The sequence below is a fragment of the Mizuhopecten yessoensis genome, unplaced genomic scaffold (genome assembly GCF_002113885.1).
Source record: "Mizuhopecten yessoensis strain PY_sf001 unplaced genomic scaffold, ASM211388v2 scaffold8123, whole genome shotgun sequence".
NCBI lineage: Eukaryota > Metazoa > Mollusca > Bivalvia > Pectinida > Pectinidae > Mizuhopecten > Mizuhopecten yessoensis.
The window spans coordinates 2554868-2582730 of NW_018407390.1; the positions used below are offsets into that span (position 1 = coordinate 2554868).

Sequence of the window (27863 nt, forward strand, 5' to 3'; positions counted from 1 at the left end):
GGACATCGTTAGCCCGCCCGCCCGCCCGCTCACGTGATAACATAATACGTCCCCGTCTTCGACGGGCGTATAAAAATGACTTAAGTTATACTACAACAATTACACGACAATGTAATATCTTATGAGACTATTAGCTGGGCTTTCAGAAGTACACCTCAGACCGGATGAGAACAGACGGAATGAACAAATAAACAAAGAATACTAAATAGTGTATTTGAAACCGACAGATAACAGAAAAGAGTATGTAATACAGACACAAAGATCAACAATTATATTGGCACTTAACCAAAGCTGTTCCATGCAGTCAACTCACTGGTGCCATTCCTTGGAATGGTGGGAACATGGCTGATCCAGGCCATGAAAATGTGTTGTTTGTTGTTGAACTAGGATGTCCAGGCTTTTGACTTCTACGATTTGACTTTGGTGCTGGACTTGGTCGATCACTCCAATCCATACTGTCAGTCTATAATCACATTAATGACATATTTATCAAAACTTTTAGATGGATGAAAAGACGGATACCCTGATTCCAGTATAACTCCAACCCCTTTCTCCTCACAAATTTGAGAACTTTAAGACCCACAGAAATAAGAACTATAATACAGAAGCTCAAGTCCAGCATAGATTAAATGTCTTTATCAAGTATGCTTCCCTTAAACTTACACCGGTTCATAGAACAACATAGTCATTTGTGAAATATTATTAAACCAGTATGTCCTTACATTTTCTTAATTTACAGTGGTTCACAGAGCAACTGAAATACATTGTATGTCTCAACAAGCAAATTCGTGGAATTTATATCCCCCGCTTGCAGGACATATTGCAGGTAAACATTATTGAGGTTAGGTTTAAACATGTGAGTATATCGTGCTGTTGAGACATAATGTATAGCTTGAAACTCATGAAAAAAAAGCCTTATACCTCATTAATTATCCGTAAATATGCACAAATAACATCGGTTGGCAAACTTAGCATGAGTCGGATGTGCATATGGAATTTGGTTGAAATATCTGCACAAAATCTACAGCAATTATCACACGAAAACCAAAGAGTGCCTGAGATAGGTGGAAAGACAGAGGAACACAAACATTGTTATCAAGTTTGAAGGAATTTGGCTAATATTTGCTCGAGTTATTAAGCGGAAACTGCAGATAATGATGTTTTTCATTAATCAAGGGGCCATAACTACGCCAAATGGAGTGTGATTAAAGTGGTTGTCAAACTTGGCCTGAGCCCTTAAGGCATTTGACCCTGTTACCAAGTTTGAAGAAAATCAGTTAATATTTGTTGCAGTTATTGCACGGAAAAGAAGCGTGACAGACAGATGGACAAACCCAAATTAATATCCCCCGCTTTCACCAAAACAGGGGAAATTTATTTGGGTTTGTCCGTCTGTCGGTCACGCTTCGTTTCCGTGCAATAACTGCAACAAATATTAACCGATTATATTGTAAAGATATAATGAGTAACTGATGAGTTTTATTACATTTTGATCAATAAATAAAGGAGAATATATACAAATCATTGATACCTCCACATCTGATGTGAACTTCTGCTTGCGCTGTCTTCCTGTGGAAGGCAGAAGGTCTGATAGGTTATGTTCTTCTTCGTTTCCATAACCTCTATAGCGAACAAAACATGTGGAAGTCTCTTCATCCACTGACAAAATCTCTGCATCGTAAATCAAACCATCCTCTGAAAATACTGCTCTGCACTGGTCCCCAGGACTCCACTGAAAACAAGGGAAAATTAGGTAAGTAATCTAAACAGTACTGGTATCATATGGTATGTACTGCATTGGAGATAGAGAATTACAGTGATCAAGGATTTAATCATAATACTCAAAGATAAGGCAGATCAAGCATCCTAAAACAGCGTTCCAAAAACAATTAAAAAATAATGTTCCGGCAAGAAATATTCAAACTCAGCAAAAAACATTTTGGCATTCAAATTGTTACTCAAAAAAAGTTAATATACCTATCTAACAGATTGAACTGCTTTCCAGGAACAGGAACAGTCATAGATTATACTAGCTCACTTGGTCTAATCACTCTAATGGATACCATACAGATATATCATATTTAAAACATTAACATACTTTTCTTTTCTTGCTTTTACTTCGCTTTTTCTTATTTTTCTTTTTCTTCTTCTGTTGGAAAGTTTCTTCGACAACCTCTTCCTCTTCACCATTTTCAGTTTTGATTTTGGACTGAAAAACATGCATCATGAATAAAGTGTATATGAAACAATAAAAGATTAGATTCATTATTTAAGATCTTTGTAAAGACTAATTTAAAAGCAGTAAGACAATATTCCATAATTATATAGAAAAAGGTTAGGGATCGTCTCCTTTCACCCCATATCTTTTCTCAAATGTTTAAACTATATTCACATGTCCTAGAGGAATAAGGAAGTGCTATAACTATCATAAACCTAACGAAGGATTCCTCACTAAATCTAAAAATAATTGGACAGCTAAATGCTGTGAAATAAATTGCAGCCACAAGTTTTCAGGGCCTTTTTGTTTATGCCAACAAAGCAGTTGCCTGTTTTTAAATAGAGTATTACAGAAATTAAGTCTGATGGGCCTGCAAATGTAAATGTCGGCCTTGCAAGTCTTCGTCTATACTAATATTTATCCTGTTTATGTGGCATTAGTGGTATTATTATACATTGAATGATATCACTTTGTTTAACACTATAATATACCACAACATATCTTTGAAAAAAATCCTTTGTATTTCTCTATAAATGATCACCATGATCAGAAATACTCTAAACTTCTAATGGATACAAATTTTTTTAAAGGGACATCACGTGAAAAGGCGTTTTTTTTTTAATGAATGTATGTATTGTATGCACTTCCACTTATGTTACCTCGCTATCCCCATATTCATAGTCCGTTCCAAATGTCCAGTTTGACCACTTGAATTGTTCGGGAAAGCCCGGCTAAAAATAGCGCCGATAACGTCACCTGATTAGGCAGCAAACACAAGTGGTGCGAGCGAGATGAAACGGTTTACAAAGGGGCCCTCAGAGAGGGGCCGTCAGGCAACTGCAACTTCTTACCGCACTATGAAACCAAGTTATATGATTTCTAATTCCGTATTCAAACTTATTGAACAGTAATTATTCATCATCAGAAGTTAATTGCACACTTGCCAATATTAAGAATTTAAATTTATTTAGCTTTTAACATAAATTTGTTGCCAATAAAATTAAACAAAGGATGGGGCACAAGTTTTTACAATTTATCACAGCCTTCTCCCGTGACCGGTACAGGTGGTACGGGGCTAAACACTCCCTCAACAATGGGACAAACCTTTCTGTAAAAAGGAATATTCACGAGACGAATATCCCTTTTCAAATGTTTACATAAAGTGCATATATGCAATGACAAACTACACGCGAATATAAAAAGGAAACGTTTGTGAATTTATTTATTACATTAAACAACTCAATGTCTTTGGCCATTTTTTTTCTAGACCATGAATATAAATCTATGTATACTCTCTTTCCCACTTTCACTGTCTCCAAACGCTAACATTTAGGAAGTCATATTAACCATCACACACAATAAACTGTATGGCAAAACCACTACGTGTACATGTAGAATATGTGTCAATAAGGAACGTGTTGAGATACTTGATAATTATATTTTTTCAATACTTTACAGAGATTAAAGCATACTTTTAAATGGACCTTTTTATGCTGAGACAACTTTTCTTTAATCAGTTCCTTTGGTCCGAAACAGAAGCCGTAGTTATCGGCAGCACGCGCCATTTTTATAACGTAATCAAATATTTTTTCCCCTGTTTTCAATACGTATTCCGATTCTATCTGAAGTCGAAAATTTATTCTTTATAGAGAAAAGGTTGTTACATGATCATACATTCTAAGTCAACATCATATGAAAACATGAACTGTTGAAAAATTACGATTTAAAAAAAAAGTGTTATGCGATCCTATTTACTAGAAGTAGGTTCTCCTTCCTCAGTTATTCATCCTGGTCCGTCATTTTGACATTTTTAATCTAGCTGCGATAACGTAGCTTTCTGACGAAGAGCGATTTTTTTTTTATATATTGCGTCGTCGCGCCAGGGCAGGCCGGGTATTATATTAGTACTAATTTAAAACTTGCATGTCAAAACAAAAAACAATCGTTTAATTCAGCAATATAATTAAATCATACCATTTTACTGATCCCGGTAATATTATAAATTATGTAAATCTAATAGCGCACGTATCTCATTTGACCCCGAGCACCGACAGAGGATCAGAGAACAGAATACGCCGTGGCCATCACAGCAGTTATCCCTTGGGGGGCCTCATGGCAAAATCAAACTAACCAGTCACTTATCCCTTTCGTTTGCATAAACCACTGTATAATTAAAAAAAACACAAAGTAAACTCTCTCCGATACATGCCCATTAACATATTAAACTAAGTTCATCTGTGTTCAAACTCACACAATGATACTAGCGAGGTTAATAGTTTTAGATATTTATTCATAACATAAACAGCGCTAGCATTTCTGTCGATTTTATTTCAGCTTAACCGGCCGCTATCCGGAAGAAAACATGCACCGTACTGACTGCTAGGGCAGTTATTTTCTGCTTTGAATACTTCCCACTGGCAATAATGATTCCGTAACGTACCCCTTGCGCTATCTTTTGACCATTTGGCAACTATTCGCTTCGTAGCTGACACGGTACAACACTTTTCTTTGGCTTACTTCACACGGCCAGTCATTTTGTTTACAAAGAAATGGTGTGCTATGCGCATGCGCTAGTAGAGGGAAATCCCTGAACAAAACGTTGGTCAGACAGGTAGAAATACCGATGATTATCTTAGATTTAATCATTTTTATGAATCTATTTCAGCCAAATCCGATCGGCATTTTCCATAAGGAGTCTCACTTGATATGTTTATGTAGTATTTGGAAAAAAGACAAAAAAAAAAGTTACTTCAGCGTGATGCCCCTTTAAGCTGTAAACGTTTGTTTACTGTATATTTTTTTTCAAACAAGATTCACTGATAATCACATACCTTCATTAACTTTACAGCATTGTCATAAGCCTTTATGAGTGCTGTGTCATCCCAAAGTTCATTTTCACTACCAGAACCTTGCTGAAAATGAAAATGTTATATAATTATAATAAAATATATATGTAATCAATTTTTCAACAGATATGAATGGCTGTAATCATTTCTAAAATTTGTGATAAAAAGTCAATAATATTAAAGCGGTGCACATTACAGAGGCATTTTTAGTACTGGTAGTTGTAATCTTACACATTTGGGAAGTGAAGATGATCTATCATAAAATTAAAGGCGACATATATTGACACACCCTACCAAATACACACCCAAACTCTCACAGGTTACAATTAAACATACCATTTATTCACCCTGATCACATGTTCTGGTCATGATTCACATTTTTTACCTTAAGGGCTTTGTGTTAATTGCTATACAGTTGTATATACATTTTGTCACTTCTTTCCACTAATTATTTCAGCACTGACCGCCTATTCTTAACCATATTCATATCAATCTTCACTTTTAACAATTCTTTATTATAAGCTCTGCTTTTTTGGATGATTCATCCCCATTTTCATAGGAATTCCCAGGAATTATCCATGGTGAAAATGCTTACCTGATATTTTGACAAACTTGCTTTTTTAATGTTTATTTTTTGTAGTGTATAATTAGTCTTTGTCTCTTGCATTGTACATCTTGAAAAAGGAGCGACCTTATTTTGTGCCACACTTTGATATAATTTAGTGTTCTATTATATATGTATATGTAAAACAAAATAATAAATCTGTAAGATCTACTGTTAGGCCTTTATACATATAGTAATCACATGAACTTATTCAGTTAAGTTAATTGATGGATGCAGGCAAACTAAATTGCCTCTATATGTCCATATCTATTTTACAACTTGAAACGGGTCCACATCTGTTAGAAATCTCAAATCCTTACCTTTTGTACAACAGCTTCAGAAGAAAAAAACCCCGATATCTTAACTTTGTCTTATTTTTGTTCTCACTGAGTCAAAAATAAGCCAATTCGTTCTTCCTCTTTATCTTCTTACACATTACCTTCCTGTTTCAGATCTGACAGCCGGTATTCAAAAAAGATAAATGGTTTATTGACAGAATAGACTGGTACCTATTAACAAACCATACACTTTCTGGTTGTATACTGTACAAAGAAATAAGACCAGAAAGTTTATAGTTTGTTCACAGATACTAGCCTATTCTGTCAATACACCCTTTCTTTCTTTTTTAATACAAACTGTCGGATCCAAAACAGGAAGGGAATGGGTAAGCAAATAACAATGAAGAGAAAGAGAACATTTGGGTGGAATGAAGATTGAAGAACGAATGAAACCCTGGCTTATTTTTGATCGGTGAGAATTAAGTAATTTCATATTGAAATTCCATTGGAATGAATATCTTACTAGCTAACCGGGATTTAAGACAATATATATTCAAGTTAAAAAACATTAACTGCAGTGCTTTACAAAATATTTAACTGAAAGGTGACACGGAATTGTCGCGTGCTTAAAATATTTTTGTCGGACGTTTCCAGTACGTTGTTTTCTCAGTATCGACTATCGTATATTAAAACGAACATGTGCTGTACGTTAAAAGACCGCTACATTTTCCAGCTATAAAAACTCTGACTATGATTTTGCTGCATTTCTTGTGCTTATGAAATAATCTTTGAGCAATTCAAACCAGTACTATTCTAATAACACACCTGTCCTTTTTTAAATAAAACTGTGCCCGCACCGGAGGTAGCCATCTTTAGGTTCAGGCCGAGTAACGACCGTTACGCCTGCAACGATTGGGTATTAAATTTACCATCGACTAATCAAAAGTAATCTTACAATGACTAGCTCTTTCTTCCTGGAGGTGCGAAGCGTTATCCATCCGGTTTTGTGAATGTGAAAACATTTTTATCAAAATTATGAAACTTGTTAAGTGAATTATTCAGGTTTAGTGAAAATGATTCGGTGAAAATTTGACATAGTGTTGATACATGTAACGTAGAAACAAACTGAAGATGCGTTGGACATATCATTACTGACAAGAAGCTTAGGAGAAAGTCGGTTTAAAAGTGACAAGTCCCTGATTTGTGCACACGTGTTGGCAGAAGTGGACTATGGTCACTGTATATTAAATTTCCAATTACTGTACTTCACCATAGAAAAATACAATAATGGCTGGTCAAAGCAACCAGCAATTTTCTGGTCTGGGTTACACCAGTACAAGTTATAAAGACAAAATGAAGCAAATGAGTGAACAGGAGAGAATGATTGAAGAGAAGAAGAGAACAATATTGGAAAAGTTCAAAACAGAAACGAAAACAGCTTCAACACCGTCACCTGCATCTAAACCAGTTGGAATGCCATTGTATGTGTATTGTCTGATGCTAGCATTTGATATATGACTTTGATAATTAAGGTTACGTCTCCTGCAAGATTTTTCGCCTTTTTAGGGAAAAGGTTTTTGTCCTGTTAAGTTGCGAATGGCTATTACATTCTCATTGGAAGTCATTTAAGTCTTCCTTATATTAGTTGCTTTTGTCATTAGACTTGTCATGTGATTAATTGATTCAAACATATTAATGTGGTCGAACAGATCTGCAGCAGCACATATATATACACCTGAAATTATTCAGACATCACAATTATTTGTGACACATGAAAACTTTTTAATTAATAAAAACATTAAAATTGATATCTATAATTGAAAATATATGTAACAGGGGTGCGAAAATCCACATGCTCGATGCCCGGGACAACCAGTTTTAGTGCCTTGGCAAGTGCGTTAAAATAGTATATAAACATGTTTTTGCACACATGTTTCTCCGTTTCCCCAAATGAATAATTAACTTAACTGGCTGTATTTTAGAAGAAAACATTCAAACAATTATGAAAGAACGAAAACTTGTGAAAAAACTACTTTATTCTTTGTACAGAGGAAAAACTGCCTGTAGAATATTGTCAGTCTATCCATCAATTCAGACAATTTTTTAGACTTTAAGGCTGATGAAAATAACTGAAACTCCAGCTTAAACATAGAATATGAATATATAAAGGATTCACTCGCTTATTGAATGATTATATGTACTATAGTTAACTACAGAAGGACATTGTTTTTGCCTGAAAAACATCTGCTTTTCAACTCGGAGTTGCATTGGCATGACTAATATTTAAAGTATTCAAAAGTGAATAATTTTAAATTTAAAAAAAAGAAAGGTAAATACATCGATCACTTCTATTAAATAGATACTTTAAATTATAACAATTCTTAATTGCAAATAGGGAGAGAAAATGACTAAAATGTTTCATGAAAAATCCTATTGTCTTGAAAAAAACATTTTCTGTCTGTATAGGTATATATATAATATGCATTTTACATTGGGCTAGTAGAAAATATTTTCGGGCAAGTTGATTTCCAAGGTTTATTTGCCCAGGCAAGTGCTCTGAAAACAATTTTTACACCCCTGATGTATTAAGCTATACTAGAGTAAAATTAAGACTGGTGAACTGGATTTTTAGCGAAACCACCTGCATTGGGAAAGGAATTCAGGGAGAAATGAGCCAGACCAATTTGATAAATAAAAAGCATGCACAATCTGAGATATTGGATAATTTATGTAGAAACAGAATTTGTGTGCTCTAACTTAGTATGTTTATATCTGTTTTAGTTCGCATTCTGAGGTGAGATCTATAGCTCTTTATAACATACTGTATGAATTGTGCATAGCTATATAGGGGCACAGATGTTTCAGCACCAAGATGTGTTGGTGTATAAGACGTTTTGGTACTTCCAAAAAGTTGTTTCGATATTTATATCATTTTCAGCACTTTGACTACTTTTGTTTTCTATTTGCTCTTTATGTGTCCTGTGTGTTGCTGATTTTATATATAAAGATTCATGAGTATTTTTTGTCTCCACAAAGAAGTACCTAGCCTATTAATTTAGGTCCCAAAGCAGGATACCAAAATTTCCTCATGCATAACATTAATACTGAAATAAACAGTGCATGTATGAGATGGTTATTAAACCTTATACCACTACATAGTGTGAATTATTTCAAAGACCACATCAGAAAAAAATTGATACAAGGCTCGATCAGGCTTACTACCTGTCCATGTGAAAAATTAAAAGGACAGGTGGAATTTACAAATCATAATGGACCGATACACTGCAAAAATGACTGTAAAATATTCTAACAATACCTTATATTATGTTATAGAGCAATTTGCAAAAATACTTTTGGGCAGCGAACAACTAATCATAAATGCGTCACAATATTTTTATTTTATTTTTTCAACTTTTGTACCATATTTGGTATAATAATTAAGTGCACCAGTTGCATATAAGTTATGAAAGTGGCACAGCTAAGTAAACATATTTTCCTCAACCATCTCTCCTCATGTTTTGACATTTCCCACTGCAGCTGACACATAAAATTATCTTTATCATACTTCTTTCTTGATTTCCTAATTAATGAAGCAATCTATTATTTTGAAAGATGGCATCAGTCAATGTTTCAGTAGATAATGTTACATGACAGCGTATTTGTATTAGATACAATCATATACAGCACAATTTTGGTGGCAGAAGATGTCAAATTCACATTATCACCTGCCAGATATTTATAAGCTCTAGAAATAATAAAATCCAGAATAGAAAAAAATCCAAAATTTTATGAAGGGTTTGAGTTGTATTTCCAAAACCCCTTGGCAACAACCTTATTAGAGATCTAGAAGATGTCATTATCAAAAAAGTTCACAAAATTACCAAAAATATAAGATAATGTCACAAAGATTAGGACTGAAACCTGAAAGAGCAAGTGAACATGCATTTAGATAGCCCAATTAATAAGGCATTATTATTTAGTAGAGAAATGCATGACATACCGGTGAAAATCATGTTATTTTGAACTTGTATTAAAATTACTGATAGTTATAATATGAACATGTATATATATTTACCATTGTCATACATTTTTTAAGTTTGCATCAAATATTAATGTATTTCATTGGAAGGTGATTGTAAACTTTTAATCTATAAATGTCTTGATGTATTCTTTTACTTTTTAGTACACTAATTGGTTTGTAATGAACTAATTCTTGATATATTGCATATGTAATTAATACAAGTTTTATAATATGGATCGTAATTGATACATTTTCAATGATTTCAGAATTGGAAAACGCCCAGGGTTTAAACCATCCAGTTTTAGTAGCAAAAAGCCTAAAACTGCAGAAACAACAACAGTTAGCTCCTCACCGATTACATCAGCACATAGCTTCTTTGCAAATGATGGAAATTTCCTGGACAGATTTAAGCATATGAAAGGGTCTAAAGGTGATTTAAAATTTAACTGTGAATGTAGTAATAAAAATGATGAAAAATTATTTAATGAAACTTTAATTTTAGGCTGCAAGATATGTAAATGGTTATGCATATATGCTGACCATAATTTAGCTTCTTTATATTGAAAATTATCCTAGCTTCCAAAATTCAACTGTTTATACATGTATGTGATAGTGAAATGCATATGTATATGTATAAAAGCTTAAACTTTAATTAACAATTTATTTTGGTGTTAATATATCATCGATTCATGATCACTTATGGAATTATTGGTCTTAATGTATGTACCTGTGTATTTATAATCATTGTACATAAAGATCATTTAATTCACTTTTCTAGCATCCTCTGGAGCAAAGACAAAATCATCAGATAGTGCCAAATCTACAGACATACAGACCGAATCCAGTTCAGCACCTGCTTTGTCAGGGACTAAGGACAATGATTCTGTAAAAGCTGAGCCTATGTCACCAACAGAGACAAACATCAAAGTGGAAAGCACTCCCATTAAAAGTGAACCTGTTATGTGGGTACCAACCCAACCAATTTCGGAGGCTTCCAGTATCAATCAAGGACAGTGGGCAACAGCTGGTGTGAAAACAGAGTCCAGTGTTTTATCAGTAGGGAATTGGAATCAAGCTGTAAAATCAGAGGTAGGGCAAATGCCACCACGACCACATCCTCACAGTGGTAATATGCAGGGACCAGAATTCAATCCAAACTTCAGTAAATCTGTGACTTTTCCCACACAGCCTCGACCTCCAGGTCCACCAATGTTGCCAGCACAGCAGAACATTGCAGGGCCTCTTCATCGAATGCCTGTTGAGCCACAGAATGGGGGTGGTCCATATGGACCGCCACACGGACCGCCACACGGTCTGCCACACGGTCCTACAGTTGGCCCCCCTCCTACATCTGTCTCTAGTCCCTTTCCCCCTACTTCAGTAGCTAGTTCCTTCCCTCCCCAACCTCCTCAGCCAATGCCCCATCAGCATCTCCAAATGCCCCAGGTAACATTGGCTCCTCCCCCTCAAATATATGGCACATCTCATCAGGTGGTGCGAGCACCCCAACCTCCACAGCCTCCAATGATTAGACCTGGTCCTCAGCCACCACCCCTTGTCACTCAAAATCTTCACCCTGGTCCCCCACCACATGGTCCCTCTATGTATGCTGTGGCAAGACACCAGCCCCCACACCCTCCGGAGGTGTCTGCCTATGGAACAGTTCAGCCCCCACTCAGACATTCCCATCCTCAGTCAGTAAATGATTATGGTTCCCCAGTCCAGCAACCTCCTCAGCCTCGACAGCCCTATCCCCCACCTCCACCACCCCGGCCCCCAGCTCAGGAAATCAACTCTTATGGGCAGCCTATCCAGCAACCACATCAACAGGAAATGAATTTATATAGCACAGCTCAGAACAGAGCTCCACCCCCTCCACCCCAAACACAGTACCCTGGTGCCCCTCCCCAAATCTCGCACCCTCAGTCCCAGCCCCCACCCCCTCATCCCTTCATGAGTCAACCTCATTTAGCTCCTCGTCATCCACTGGTGCCTGGTCATCCCCCATCTTGCCCCCCAGGCAGGCCCCCAAACCTGCCCACACATACAACTGTGTCTAGTCAGGTTCCACCTCACCCCCCAGCCCCTGTACAGATGCATATACATCCTCGACCCCCACAGAACTTCGGTCCTCCAGGACAAAACTTACCGCCACCACCAGGGATTGACATGTTCCCCTCTGCTCCTCCTCCTCCTCCCATCAGTGATCAGAGGAACCAGCGACAATCCTCAGAGAGTGAATATGATCCATCCATGCCGACAGAATCGGAATCACCAGGTTTGATTGAAAGAATATCAATTAAAAAAAAACAACCTTTTTTTGGAAATGATTGATTTAACACAATGATGAGCTAAACCTAGTGAATCCAATTTGTCTTTGATTAGTTACTAGATACATCAAATATGTAATTATCACTTGTTGAAATAGAAATCAGTTCAACTTGATGAAGATCTGTGTAGTCCAACATGTTACGATCAGTACATTTTATTATTGTAAGTAGAGTTATATTAATCGAGTGAGTTAAAGAATAAATGTGTTTTTATGGCATGGTGCACCGTCCGTCGTCTGTCCGGTGTCAACCTTTTACTTTAAACAATTTCTTCTGAATAACCAAGAGGCCCAGGTTGATGTATTTGGCCAGTAGCATGCTGGGATGAAGGGCTACCAAGTTTGTTCAAATAAATGACATTTGCCCATTTTCAAGGTCACAGGGGTCAAATATGGTAAAATCTTTAAACAACTTCTTCTGAATAACCAGAAGGCCCAGGATGATGATATTTGGCCAATAACATGCTAGGATGAAGCATTTCCAAGTTTGTTCAAATGAATGACCTTCGCCCATATTCAAGCTTACAGGGGTCATTTGTCTTGAAAACCTTTAAACAACTTCTTCTGAATAACCAAAAGGTTCAGGTTGATGATATTTGGCCAAAAGGATGTTGGCATGAAGGGCTACCAAATTTGTTCAAACAAATGACCTTCACTCATAATCAAGGTCATAGGGGTCAATTGTCTTAAAAACCTTTTTAGGACTTTTGTATAACCAGAAGGTCCAGGGTGATGATATTTGGCCAGAAGGATATTGGCATGAAGGGCTACGAAGTTTGTTTAAATGAATGACCTTTGCCCATTTTCAAGGTCACAGGGGTCAAATATGTTGAAATCTTTCAGCGACTTCTTCTGAATAACTTAAGCATACAGGGTGATTGTATGCTGATGTGAATGACCTTGACACACTTTCATGGTCACATCTGGTCCATAGTGCATAAATCTTTAAAAGTCATCTTCTCAATAAACAGTTTTATTATTCCACTTTCAAGGTTACAATTGTGAGATTAATACCAGGTGAGCGATGCAGGCCGATTGGACCTCTTGTTTGTATTTAATCTATATGAATCATTTTAGGGATAAAAACAAATATCGAAATATGAGGTGAATAGAAAACTTAAAAACTTTTTTTTTAATCCATTGTTCATGTACAATATTAAACTAATCTCATACGTAAACACTCAAACAGCAAAGTTTCCTTACAAACATGTAGTTAGTTTGATCCATGTATGCATCTTCATTTCAGTTAAACTCAATTATGAAATGAGAAAAGAGAATTCTCCACCTAGGTAAGTTTTGTTGTCTAAACTTCTCACATACAGAATGAGTGAGAGACTGGTTTTTATATGCCCTTCAATAGAAGGGATGTATTATGTAATCATGTGAGCGGGCGATTGGTCTGGCACGCACAGTGTCCGCTCGATATCTTGAGTAATTTTCAACGGATTTAATTCAAACTTCATGTGAAGGTTAATGTGTGATGGGCGTATTATGTACTGCTTTACAATAACCTTGTTAAAACTTAGTAAAATTAGTAAAATTGTTCTTATTTTATAAGTTTCAATTGTAGCAGTTAACTCTGCTGGAAAAATGTCACATTCTTAATTTGGATAAGGTTAAATGAAAAATAGTCATTATACCTTACTTCAAATAGGCTTTTAAAACCTTACAAAGAAAAAAATATATTTAGTGCAAAAAATATTTAAAATATAATAGCTTTACAGTATAATTTCTTCAATTTGTGGAAGAAATGTGAAAATTATTTAAATAAGTTCAGTATGTGGTTATTGAATGTTTCTATTTTAGGCAACCACCACAGAAAATGAAGATGGGTGACATGTTTGATTTACCAGAACCTGAAAAACAATCGGTGAAAAGAGAGAATGAAGGTATTTAACTCCCAATAAAAACATGTATCCGTATTTTTAGCATTGTGCTAATCAACAGTGAATGATATCATTTCAAGTATACCTATATCCCTTTCTCTATTTCCTTGCTATACCTCCATATACATGTTGTTAAAAAGATTTTATTGTTTATAGGATTATGGTTGCCTTCTAGCTAAGCGCAAGAGGGAATTTCCCTTTAGCTCAATCGGTAGCTGGAAACTTGGGGCCGGGGTTCGATCCCCGGTGGAAGCATACTACTCTTATTCATGTTACCCTATTACCAAACTAGCTCAATATGCAGAGAAAATATAACAACAATCAAAGTTAGTCCGGCTGAAGAAATAGTCTCTATAATATTTTGCTTATGTAATCTTTAACATAAGTTTCCCTTAACAGTTTTTATATGGTAAGTCATCGTGTATGTAGTACAGGTAAAAACAGAAAAAGGTGATGTAATATTATTTCAGGAAAGTAGAAGTTTGTGTTATTGAACAGTTCTACCTCCTATCACAATGTAGTCCAGTGCTTGTGTATTAGAAGGAAAACGTCAGGTTTTTCAAGTACGAATTTGTTGATTCTGATACCAATGAAGGTTAAACCCCAAGAGAATTCGATACTGATAAGCTGCTTCTAGTTTATCCACCAGAGGACCCGCACCTACGAGAAACTATTGAAAGATTTGCAGTCCAAGTCGCAGAGAATGGTTCCGAGTTTGAAGGAAGAACCATGTGCGAAAATGTCAGCAACCCTTCATATTGGTAGGTATTATTCCCCATCATTGTTTTCATGCTCCCCTCATTTTAATTGGGGGAGGGCTTTGATTAAACAAAATAAGAATGAGAATACCTGATATGAGTTCACATTTCGAGGTTCCAAGGTCAAGGCCTACTGGTCTCTTATACTGTTTATAGAATAAACAAATTCAGTGTCGTCACTATGGTGTCTTCATTTCTCAATAGATTTTTATCATTAAACAAAGTATGAGAATATCTGGGATGAGTTAGTGTTTCAGGTTCAAACGTCAAGAGTCACTGATTATTTTTAGAAAGGAAGGTCACAGCAGCATTCATGTCTTGACATTTTCTAGTTCCTGATAGATGTATTACTTGTCCAAGCCCTCACCTTTTGACTTCTTTAAATGTCTTTTCTGTCTCTGTATGGATTGTCACCAAATTTTGTGTTTTCTGTGCAATATATTTTCCATTTATGTATTGATTTCCACCACATTTTTTCTTTTGTTGCATAAGGTTAATGTTCTAGCCAAGCTTAAATATCATTAGGTTGGGTTTAAAGGGTTCAGCATCATATGAACATCTGAGGTCATTTAAGGACGTATTTAATAATAACAGATTTAATGAGGTTACAGGCAACGTTATGAGTCATACTTAGTGTTTGTACATTATAATGATTGAAATTAATTCCTTGAATTTAGTGTTTTTTGAAGCAATAACATGACATTTAACAGCTGTAGATGTAGGCTCCCCTGGTCCTTGTGTTGATCGTTATAACGTTTTCATTTATGCTCCTCATGAAGTTTTGGAAGAGGAATAGAGATGGTTCATAAATTTCAAGCACAATTTTTTCAGCTTTGCATAAAAATGTCTATTGTGAGTGTGTCTTTATGTTGCCAGGTTTCTGTTCAACCAAAGCAGTGATGCCTACAAGTTCTTCCGTCAGCAGGTCAAACAGTTGACGAGATGCATGGGACGACTGGATGATGGAAACGAGGGAGACATTGAAGATGTTGAAGGTGATTTGTTATCTTAAGGCTGTTCCATAAGTACTGGATACCAGAAAATAATCCTTGTGAAATCACCACACTTTACCATTAAAGTTAATATCCATGTGTTATATCCATGTGTTATAATAAATTTCAACCGTTACCATGGAAGCAATAGATACTGTATGGTAAACCTTCAGTCAACTCCACTTAACAGAAGTTCAACCACATCTTGTGATAGATGTAACCCTGCTTGTTGATCTCCTACCTATCACTGAAGGAGACTATAGGTTTGCACTCCATCAGTTGGTCTGTCTATCAGCCAATCAGTCTATGCACCAATTGTTTCACTGCACAACCCATAAACTTGTTTATCTATTATTGCCAAATTTTGTGTATGAGTACCTGTTGGGATGATGCAGTGTGACATACTAAAATCAAGTCTCTTGCCCCATTATATACGAAGTTGTGGCCTTTTGTTCACTGTGCGGCCGCAGGTAGGGAACACCGGATTGCATGCAAACTCTGCCTTGTTTAAATTTATGTTTAAGTACAAAAAGAATGGAATCATTAAATTCCAGGTCCGATTTTGACTAACAGGGTCGAATCTCAGCCTTACAAATACAAACAGTAATGTTGGGATATTGGGTTTACTCAAGCTTGTATGGGTGACCATTGTAGCCTACTGTTGTAAACAACATATATGCCGCATGTTGTAGCATTTATGTTGTAAACAACATATATGCCGCATGTTGTAGCATTGATGCAGTTATCGACATGCATGCACCAGCTATTAACTTGAGGCCCCAACTATGTATGAATCAAATTGTACTGTTCATTATGAAGAATGGAACATTGAAGCTGTAGTATCACCGTAACAATAAGTACTCGCATAAAATCTTCATATTAAAAAAAGTTGAATTACATCAGTTTTCACAAAGGTAGTTAATTTTAACTCAGATGTTTATGGTTTGTAATGTGATACATATGTGAGTTTCCACTTGAGAAGATGATATCCGCACTAGTATTCACACCACATTCTGACAGATTTTGTTATGTAGATTGATACTGTGAGCTTCAATAGAGATTGTGTCTAGTACATCATGATATTGTTATAGTGGTTGTTAGATTAAAGTTGTGCCAGAGTCACTAAATTATTAGATAATATACAACTATGTTTGTCTGTTGTGATGTTACACCAATCTGATCCCCTTTTCTCAGGAATGGAGAAGAGGGGAGAAAAACTGAGGAAGAAGCGGAGGAGTAGATGGGCTGATTCAGAAAGCGGAGGTGATGCCGGTTCAAGCCAGTCTGCTTCTTCTCAAGACCCTTCAGAGGCAGGGCCAGGTAAGCGCAATTACATACAAATATGGAAGTGGATGTAGTAAGGGGGTGTACCTTCCTGTCTTAGTAAAGTCTCAGTGAAATTCTCTTGTAGCAGGCATCTATTTTCTCACTGTTAAGTTACCTGTAGGTGGAATAAACCCAGTCAATTTTACCATTTAAGGACTTTTTTTCAAAAACGGTTGCACAATCCAAAGAGGAGTGCTCTTCATCCTCAACCTGGCAACCATTTTGATATAGTGACTGCAAAACACAACACTTTGTTACTTTCATTATTATGACTGTTTTTAAAAAATCCAATGTCTGCCTTTATTTCAAACAATGTTTTCATGCGAGGAGCAATGGGAGAAATCTCATCTCTATGGTCTGACATCACAATAAGAATGCAGTTTAGATATAAGCAATTCAACAGGCTACTGAACTACATGTATTTACATATAAGACCTTTACTGAATTGACTCTACTTAATAAACAAACTAAACAGAATGTTGCTTTAGGGGAACATACGAGAAACATTGTTGTATTATAATGATATTCTGCAATGTGAAGTACAGTAAGACATATATAGAACAATTGTTTAATTTTATTTATTTGTTCTTAAATTAATTATTTATTTACTGCGTTTCTTATTTGCGTCGTCCTTTAAACGACATTGGCGGAACAGCCCTATTTGAATAAAATTGGTGCCAATAATTAACCATAGTCATTGGAGTGTTTGACGCAGGAGCATTCTCCATGATATCCGAAGCAAAGCGACAAGACTCTCATTGAACAAAGTCAATCCATGAGGTCATAAGTAAACCAAGGTGTTACGTCACGAGAGTTTTTGCTTTCATACTCAAATGAAATGCATTTCTGCTGGTAAGGTTCATGCAGAGGGTTGCAGCGCAAATGTAAATATAAACTTGTGACTATAGAAAATGGTTATAACATTCCTACTGAAAAAAGTAATTACACAAACAATAGTGTTCTAATAAGAGACTGGAATTCAGTATAAATGTATTTAATACTAATAATAGACTATGATATTCTATATTGTTGTATTTCTCAGGAATATGATATTTTACTGATATAAAGAATGTAGTATTCTATAACATTACTTATAAGAGTATGATATTCTGTAATGTTTTATTGTATAAATCTTACAGCAACTTCCAAACCGCAGCATCCTCCCCAGGTGACTCTTCAAGACTTCGCCAGAAAAATGGTCGGCAGTGACACTCTCAATGAAGATCAGATTCAGCAAATCAAAGAACAGCAAGAGGTCAGTGGATACTGGGAAATATTAAACCCCACCACCTTAGTTGGGGGGTTTGGGGATGGATAGATTTATAAAGTAATCACTTTTTCATTCAGTCTGTCTATAGTAAAAAGCTCATAGTATGTCATGGACCTCTCAATTGCACATCAAGTTCTATGCCTGATTAGATTTGGCTGGCTATCAGCTAAAGGTGTCATTTTCTCACAGGCCTTTCACCAAGACAGTCAAACTTTTATTCCTAATGACGAGAAATGATATAAGGCCACCTACCTGACCACAAGTGGTATATCTATGCAAGGCCCTGCTGACTTTGACTTTATCTTAAAATGAGTTTATAAGATTGCTTTTCATGTAAATAAGAACTGCATGCATTTGTCTTTGAAATGAATCTCCTGTATGTTTGTTGGAAAAAAACGTTTTGAAAGAAGTGTTTTCTGATGTGAGATCGTACTGAAAAATAATTAAATGCGTGTCCTCCGAGTCTAAGACTTCGTTGAATGAGTTAGGAATGTAGCAGAACTGGACTGGACTGGGTTCAATGTCTGCAACCAGGTAGCTCAATTGGTTAATTCGGAGGGTCCCGGGTTGGAACCCCAGTCTGGCCATTGCATTTCTCTATCTCCTGTTTCACATACCGTACATATTTAAAGTTTTAATTTAAATACATACCGTTTGTTCCATTACACATATGTAATTTAAATACAGCTGATTTATCCAGTTCATCATTGAACAAGAATAAGTTCATATACTGTAGCTGCATATGAAAAGTGCTACATCTTCAAGAAAATGAATTAAAATGCAATTTTGGAAAACAACTAAAGATATGTTTTCATGTTAGTCACTCAGCAGTTAAAAATGAAACTTTTTTCAGAATATTTCTCTGACTGTTTTACTTTTTCCTTCAGTTGAACATGATGTACCAGTTGATTCTGGCCCAAAAGAAAGCCAAGGAAGCAGCCATGATGGCCGAGCTGCCGGGGATGAAGGCAAGCCAGAAATACGAGTACGACTCTGATGAGGACACCGAGGGAGGCACATGGGAGCACAAAAAACGCTCAAATGAAATGTTAGCCACCAGAGGTATATAACATACATGGAAAAAATGTAGATTATGTAATACAAAAACAAAATAATCTGATAAAAAGAAAGCGTTTTCTAGGATATTTCTTTTTGACCCTTCTCATTGAAAGATGTTTTTGCAATTGAATAGTCAATATAAATTCTCTCACCAAGTTTTCCATTATTGCACTTTATTCATGCAACTTCACATACATTACAAGCTCATGTTTGACCTTGGGTCAAACACCAGGTCACCATTACTACAAATAGAACTTTAATCATTCTGAATACTCATTGAAGAATAGCTAGAATGCTGTTCCAGAAAATACCCCAGGTATTAAAGTGGAAATGACAGGAACAGGGCTTTTTGAAGGCCATCTAGGGGTTGAATTAGGAGGCACAGTAGTCTAGTGGTAGGACGCCGTGCTCGTGACCCAAGGGTTGCGGGTTTGAGTCGTGGCACAGCAGTGTGTTGTATCTTTGAGCAAGATACTTTTCTCCCCTTGTTCCAGTCTACTCAGCTGTAAATGAGTACGTGGTTGGGCAGTGCTGGAATTGTAAAATGCAAGCTTTGAGCGCCAAAATGGCAGCACTGGTTGCAAAGGCCCTATAACCACGGATAATCATTTGTGAACCACTTTGAGACGACCACGAAATAGGTTGTGATAAAGCGGTATATAAGTACCTCGAATTATTATTATTATTATTAATAGAAAATAGTGCTCTTCTTCCCAAATAAGCTTCAAAATCTATATCTTTCATGAAAAGGGAGGTTTTATTCTTGAAATGACACTTTGTAAAATGTTAACAACTTCTTATGTTTAACATGAATATTATCAAATATTGAATGCTGAAACTCGTTAAGATTTTCTCTAATTTTGTCAAAACTGTTGTTTGCACAGAATGGGCTGATTCTTTGACTGAAGCAAACAGAGGAAAACATTTCATTGGAGACTTCCTTCCTCCTGCTGAACTGGAGCGCTTTATGGAGACATACAGGGTATGGTCCAATGGAGAATGGGATTTTTTCATCAATAAATGTCTAGATATTACAGATGTTGCATTCATACACCACGGACCCCACAGTAGAGTTTGTTGATTACTAGAATCAGCTTGTTAGGGCCCCGTCCAGTCTATACGGGTTCCCTATAGTAATCACTCTGTCTGTCTGTCTGTCCGTCCACAAATTTTGTTCCTGGCTGATAACTTTGGTATCTATGGACTGATGTACATGAAACTTGGTCAAGATGTTCAGTTCACAAAAATACACATTGAGGTAAAAAGTCAAGGTCAATGGTCAAGGTCATTGGGTTCAAAGGTCAAGGTCAAATTTTACATCTTTTCACTGATGAACATTTTGTTATGACATTATGAAGCAAAGTTGATCAAAATTAAACAAGGAGTCAACTGACTTAAGGTCAAGGTCCTCGGGTTAGGGGTCAAGGTCAAATTTTGTAGCTTTTCACTGGTGAACATTTCGCTATGACATTATGAAGCAAAGTTGTTCGGAATTAAACAAAGAGACACACTGAGGTAAAAAAAAAAAAAGTCAAGGTCAAAGGTCAAGGTCATTATATTCAAAGGTCAAGGTCAAATATGCATCTTTTCACAGATGAACATTTTGTTATGACATGATGAAGCAAAGTTGATCAGAATTAAACAAGGAGACGACTGACCAAAGGTCAAGGTCATTGGGTCAAAGGTCAAGTTTAAATTTTGTATCTTTTCACTGGTGAACATTTCGCTATGACACTTTGAAGCAATGTTGCTCAGAATTAAAAAAAGAGTCAATTGACCAAAGGTCAAGGTCACTGGGTCAAAGATCAAGGTTAAATTTTGTACCTTTTCCCTGATGAACATTTTGTTATGACATTATGAAGCAATGTTGTTGAGAACTTAACACAGAGTCAACTGACCTTAGGTCCAGGTCACAGGGTCCAAAGGGTCAAGGTCAAGTTTTGTATTTTTCACTGATAAACATTTTGTTATAATATTAAGAAGTAAAGTTGGTCTGAATTAAAGAATAAGTCAACTGACCAAAGATCAGGGTCACTGGGTTAATGGTCAAGGTCATTTGGGTCCAAAGGTCAAAGACAAAGTTGATCTCTGACTTTGACCCTGGAGGAGGTTTATTAGGTGAAATAAAACAAATCAAAGCTAACAAATGAGTGTTGCACTGGTATTTACATTTCTGTTAGCCCAGCAAATAGGGAGGTGGAAGGAAACTAGACTCACATCATAGTACATGTAAAATGTATTTTTTGCTTCCTTGCGATTCTTTTTGAAGTCCAAATGTCAAACTTCAAGCTCAGCTATATGGGCAGATCGCTTCTTGATGATTATGGGGGATATATTGCCACAAGACGGGGCCCTTACTGACCTGTCAGTGTTCTAGTTCATCTGTCCTTTTGAATTAAAGAAATATCCAGACAAATACTTTTTCGCTACAAGACCGATTTCAAAGAAAATTCTATGTATGACCCTTATGTAGTTGTGTCATTTGCACTTCGGTTTTAGTTTCCAGGTAAACTTTTCACAATAGCCATCATTTTATCTGTGACACATTTTTGTTCACAATGATTTGAAATATGGGCAAAAAGAAGCAATTTCTGTACAGTTTTTGTATATAAAAGTATAAGGAGAAATAAGTTTTCCTTGTCTTATTCCTTTGTCAAGTGAAGTTAGTATGTTAACCCATCTCAACACATCCATGGAAAAAAAACTCTGTATTAGAAAGTACAAATGTAGCTTTTTCTTTTTGCATGTCAGTATTGAATACATTTTACAACTAGAATGCTTTGGAAGGCTATGAATATTGAGAGGCTAGCAAAGATTGAAATGTCTTCCAATGGAGCCAGAGATATCAAGCATGAAAAAATATATCTGGTATCGAAAGATATTGCCGTATTCTAGAGACAGTATCCAATAAACATACAGAAAAAAAGAAAATGCTCTATTGAAAACCTCCTGTCATGACCTGAAAACTAGCTACCAACATTTGAGCGTTGCTTTTAACCAGTGGCCCCCACAGACAAAGCATATGTAAAGTATCAGTTTGATGGTAGAAATACTATTATGATATTTTCAAGATGTTAATTGAATTTTGCAACCAATGATGGCAAATATTAGTAGAAAATGATAAGTACAATGAAGTAACAATGTGAAGCAAGACATTACACCAGTTACTATCTACCAATCCTCTTTATACATTTTATAACAGCACAGAATTAATTAAAAACTCTATAATTTTCCAGGCTCTACAGGAAGGACGTGAGCCAGACTTGTCAGACTACAAAGAGTTCAAGATCACCTGTGAAAACCTTGGGTACCAGATGTTACAAAAGCTGGGCTGGAAAGAAGGGGAGGGGCTAGGACCAGAGGGACAGGGCATCACTCAGCCTGTCAATAAGTAAGTATCTTGTGGAAGGGGCGGGACAGGGCATCACTCAGCCTGTCAATAAGTAAGTATCTTGTGGAAGCGGAGGGACAGGGCATCACTCAGCCTGTCAATAAGTAAGTATCTTGTGGAAAGGGAGGAGCATAATTAAAAGGGCAAGATAACTATTTAAGGAAGGGTAGAGATGTGGTATCACTCAGCCACTCAGTCTGTCAAAGAGTAAGTATCCTGGGAAAGGGAATAAGTTAATGTTAAAGAAGCAGGGTATGATATACCTAGAAATCTTTTACCCGGTCAAACTTTTGCCCTTCACTGGTAAAATCTGCTTTCGCCCTGTGCTATTTTCACTCCTCGCATATTAAAAAATTAGATGTGGTATTCAATAGTATTCACTGTCATGATAACTTGACCTCAATACAGAAGATGAAAAAGGGGAAAATCAAACTACAGCAAAATGTACTGATACACAGAATCACTCAAACTGTCAGCCATAAAGAAGAGAAGGGTTGTAACTTATAGCAAAGTTTATTGATACACAGAATCACTCAAACTGTCAGCCATAAAGAAGAGGAGGGTTGTAACTTATAGCAAAGTTTACTGATACACAGAATCACTCAAACTGTCAGCCACAAAGAAGAGGAGGGTTGTAACTTATAGCAAAGTTTATTGATACACAGAATCACTACAACTGTCAGCCATAAAGAAAAGGAGGGTTGTAACTTATAGCAAAGTTTATTCAAAAACATCACAAACAATATCACTTACACACATAATCAACTCAATAACCATCGTTTGTTGCTGTTGCTTGACAAGGTTATTTAACAGTTGTGAATGTTAGCATGGAACACGTTCAACTTTTTGAGGCAAGTTATTTTAGGTATTGCCATTTATTCAGTATGTGTGCTAGCAGGTTTATATTTTACTTAGGAGATCAATTGGGTGTTAAATTGATGCAGTGATGCAAAAACTGGAGAGAAAGACAACTTTTTTTTCTCTCTTAATTTCACTAAAAACATGTTCACTAAAGTCACTAGGTTTAGGTTTCTGGTCAAGATATGTGAAGTGTATCAATGATTCAATCTGTGTTGTAGCATGCTGATATTTTATATGACGGATCATTAGGGGTCTACTAGGAGTGGTGTGAGTGATTATGTGACAAATGCAGTGAATGTTTTGTGACTTATTTTTATCATAAACAGTTTGGGAAATTTTGACTAGTGATGTTTTCCATATTTGCATCACAATGCAAATTTCCATGGAGGCTTCTTTAAGATCTGATTTTAATATATTGCTCCTAAAAGAATGATGTATAATCTTTTACTTCAAGTTACACTTATAAGTCTTCCACCTGTACTCGTAGATAGGACTACAGGTTTGCACTCAGTCCTTCAGTCAAACAGGACTACAGGTTCGCACTCAGTCCTTCAGTCAAACAATCCACCAGTACATAACTTTATCTAGAGAACAATTCATACACTTTGTCACCTAAACTTGCCAGAGTTTGTATCACAGTACATCTCTGACAACTCATTCACCCCTAAATTTTTAAACTGGACTTGCCCAGTCTTTTAATTTGGTAAGGTTTAAATGTGACTTAGGGATGAATGGTTAAGAGAACTGTTTCATGTTGAAATCAATGCTCTCGCTATATACGGAGTAATGGCCCTTTGTTATTTATTAATATTGAAGATTTTCTACATGTGAAGAACTAGATAACTTGCAATACTTTGCCATGTTATAATGTAACATTTACCTCTATGGTTCGTCCCTTGGATTAATAGTTTAAAAGGGTTAGATTGGCATATTGTGTTCAGACGGTGAAATCCACATGAAATATAATGACAATAATAAATCCCTGTCCTTGATGTGCTATCCTATAGAGGTAACCAGTCTGTAGAAGGAAGGGGGCTTGGCACAGAGCGCCCTGCAAACCTAAGCCGAGACGATGATGAGTATGATGCCTTTCGTAAACGGATGATGTTGGCTTATCGCTTCAGGCCAAACCCTCTGGTAAGCAATCAGTCTTGTCTCAAGTAAGAGGTTGAGCAAAACAAGAATCTTTAGAAGGATTTCCTACAGTTAGCATGTCAATTTGTCTGTTTGGGACAGGTATATATTGTTCTATCCAGTACTCATGCTAAAAAGTCAAACTAATAATCCACAAAATATTCAGTTGGTCAGATTTGTTCTTATGCATGTGTAGAATATACATATTTATTGTGTACATCTTGGAATTTACCTCTACTATTGATATAGTGAAAGCAAATGTGACATCGATCTGCAAGGTAAAGACAGACTCTAAACGAATTAACAGGGAATAAGTGCCAAGGTCATTTGAATAGGGGGAATAAGGCATTATGAGTGGAAAATATGGTTCAGGGTTCATGAAGGGGATGTTGGTGTCTGGATAGGAGGTCTAGACTAATTGCTGATCTGCAGTTTGAACCCAGATACAATTTGATCGTTATGGTTTGTTGTGCTTTTCTATATTTCAGAACAATCCCAGGAGACCATACTACTAAGTTTTGTAGGGATTACAAGATGGACTCGCCTTGTAGTGCTATTTAAAAAAATGACAATACACCTGGTATTCTAGACGTGAAGATGGAAAAAGATTTTACTGCAAGCTGTGTCATCATTTAAGTAAAAAAGATCACTTATAACAACTGATAGAAACTGTCCTCAATGATTGTGTTATTCCAATTTTAGAGTGCAATACTTGTTGAATGTAAACAAAGGCTGAAAAAAATAGAATAACATCATAGAATGATATATTAGGAAAACAGTACAAGATTGCTGTAATGCTTCCAGTATTTTCATTTATTTTCTTCAAACTTTCCTCTTTAATAGATATCGCATCACTATGAGAATCAACGTGTGTAAACATGTGTGTTTGGCATCACGGTGATCACCTCATTACAAAATACTAGTTGAAGTTAAAATAGATTTTTAAAATGTCTGATTTGTCAGTATTCTAAACAAAAGTTGTTAATTTGTAACAAGACATCTCCTGGTAAATACTACAATCTGGACACATTGATTTCGGACAAAATGGAACGGGAATTGGCACTTTCTGAAATATGTTTTCAAATAAAGTTGGTAAAAAGTAGGTTTTATATGGGATTACTTGGTAGATTAACATATTTCTGTTGTTAATAATTCACTGGAAAAAAAGGTGAAACTTATTAAGCAATCAAGAATTACATCCAGTATTATTATGGTGCTGAAATACAGTCTATGATTAATATATGTAATGTGATTATTTTTCTTTAAAAAGATCGAGTTATAAAATATAATTAAAAGTTAACAACAGATTTAAGAACACAATTGTTACTATTTTCATTATTGAAATATAGATAATACATTTTTTTTCACCTTTCTTATATAAGTTTAATTCGAGGCCTGGATAGCACCACTTGTACTGTGTTGGCCTTCAGTAGGTCATGAGTTCATTGTCAGACTTAAATCAATATTGATAAAGAAAATCCTGTGGATATCAAAATGTTGAAATTTCCAGATAACCAGTCTTCATTTACTACTGAGTAATTTGTTTGGGGACCAAGTTTGAAAGCCTACATTTGTTTTGTTATTTTTGGGATACATTGTGTCCTGTTATGAAATTTTCAAAGATATTGAGTTTATGTGGTAAACGTCTAATGGCACAGTCAGCTTTTATTAAACGTTACATTATTGTGTTTGTATATTGATGAAGCTTTGATAAAATGCAAACAGTTGATTTGTGTTCATTTATGCATGATAGTGTTTACAAAAAGACCTGATTTTGTCTTGTAGGTTCATTTCATCTTTAAGCACCTACAGTGAAATGATTTGTAAATGGTAACAAAGAAACTCGGATAATGATGCAGCATGGATTACTAACGTTATACCAGATTTTAAGATATAGGTTAAGGCCATATGTGACATAATTGTCACAAAATATTTAGGATAAGATCAAGAATGTTTTAACAGAGACGGTTAAAGATCACAGTTATAATGTGAAAGGTAGCATATACCATATCTTAAACTCTCACAAAAACCACAGGTACAATGTGTATTACTAAGTATGTATCAGTTACGTTTATCCTGAATACATGTGTAAGGTAGCACCTTAACACTAACGTCAATCAAAAGTTTTATGTGCAAGGTTGCCTACATTCTGAACTCTTCATACAAATCAGTAGTATAATGTGTAAGGTAGCATATATCATTTACTCTAACAGAAATTGTATCATTTACTCTAACAGAAATCACACATTTCATTACAAGTATTTATTTTGTTTTATTGTGCAATGTTTTGTGTTTGGATTATTTGATTCACAATACTAATTATATAATGTTGTCTAGGTAAAACATGTTTTTCTTTCCTTTTTACCAGGGGCTACATTGTTTATATGAAAGCTAATAAAAGGCCCCAGACGAGATACATATTGGTATGCTATGATTAAATTTAAAAAATAATCAGAAGTGATGAGGAAAAATAATCTATAACCTGCAGCTGAGCAAGATGGGTCTGTCTTGGACCAAGAATCTGTAACATCCCAACCTCGGCTTATGTTACAAAATCTTTGCCCTCTACTGAGATAACCCAATCTTTCTCAGTTACAAGTTATAGATGGTGTTATCCCTTATAATAGAAAAAATAGATGTCAACCAACATTTTTGCAGCACTGTGAAATGAACTCATTATAAACTTGTGCTTCGATAAAAACAAAAAACCTGACAGATGTCTCTTAAATTTGTAACATGAACAAAAAAATCAGAATGTTAAAAGCTTCAATTTTGTAAAAAATTGTATCCATTTGCCTTGAATGATATGTTATAATAATGTGCTATTTTTATAGAGTTGAAAATATTGTTCAGATTGTACTCATATTTCAGGCCTAGCAGATTTTGAGAA

General features: G+C 35.7%; 2 protein-coding genes across 2 annotated transcripts in view; one reads left to right on the forward strand and one right to left on the reverse strand.

Annotated features, from left to right (window-relative positions):
• Window positions 1-6856, reverse strand: part of LOC110454955 (survival motor neuron protein 1-like) — a 10412-nt gene extending 3556 nt beyond the window's left edge. Inside the window, exons 1-5 of the mRNA XM_021504785.1 lie at window positions 6772-6856; window positions 5050-5130; window positions 2099-2209; window positions 1532-1732; window positions 314-463 (exon numbers count right to left, since the gene is read on the reverse strand). Coding sequence (XP_021360460.1) covers window positions 314-463; window positions 1532-1732; window positions 2099-2209; window positions 5050-5130; window positions 6772-6816 — 588 coding nt within the window. The 5' untranslated portion in view covers window positions 6817-6856. The remainder of the gene's footprint in view (window positions 1-313; window positions 464-1531; window positions 1733-2098; window positions 2210-5049; window positions 5131-6771) is intronic.
• Window positions 6857-6934: 78 nt separating this feature from the next.
• On the forward strand, window positions 6935-27680 carry LOC110454954 (bromodomain-containing protein 4-like). Its single transcript, XM_021504784.1, has 14 exons — window positions 6935-7427; window positions 10234-10397; window positions 10746-12245; window positions 13543-13585; window positions 14103-14185; window positions 14820-14943; window positions 15817-15935; window positions 17127-17252; window positions 18398-18513; window positions 19416-19590; window positions 20472-20569; window positions 22824-22978; window positions 24847-24976; window positions 25462-27680. Exons 1-14 carry the CDS (start codon window positions 7234-7236, stop codon window positions 25486-25488), a joined length of 3054 nt encoding a protein of 1017 aa, XP_021360459.1. The 5' UTR covers window positions 6935-7233; the 3' UTR covers window positions 25489-27680.
• Window positions 27681-27863: the final 183 nt, after the last annotated feature.

Bases quoted from the DNA above. Each gene is read 5' to 3' on its own strand.
- LOC110454954 (XM_021504784.1), top strand. From the start codon at position 7,234: ATGGCTGGTCAAAGCAACCAGCAATTTTCTGGTCTGGGTTACACCAGT. The intron at 12,246-13,542 runs GTTTGATTGAAA...TCTTCATTTCAG, and splicing joins GACAGAATCGGAATCACCAG to TTAAACTCAATTATGAAATG. The intron at 20,570-22,823 runs GTATGGTCCAAT...ATAATTTTCCAG, and splicing joins GCTTTATGGAGACATACAGG to GCTCTACAGGAAGGACGTGA.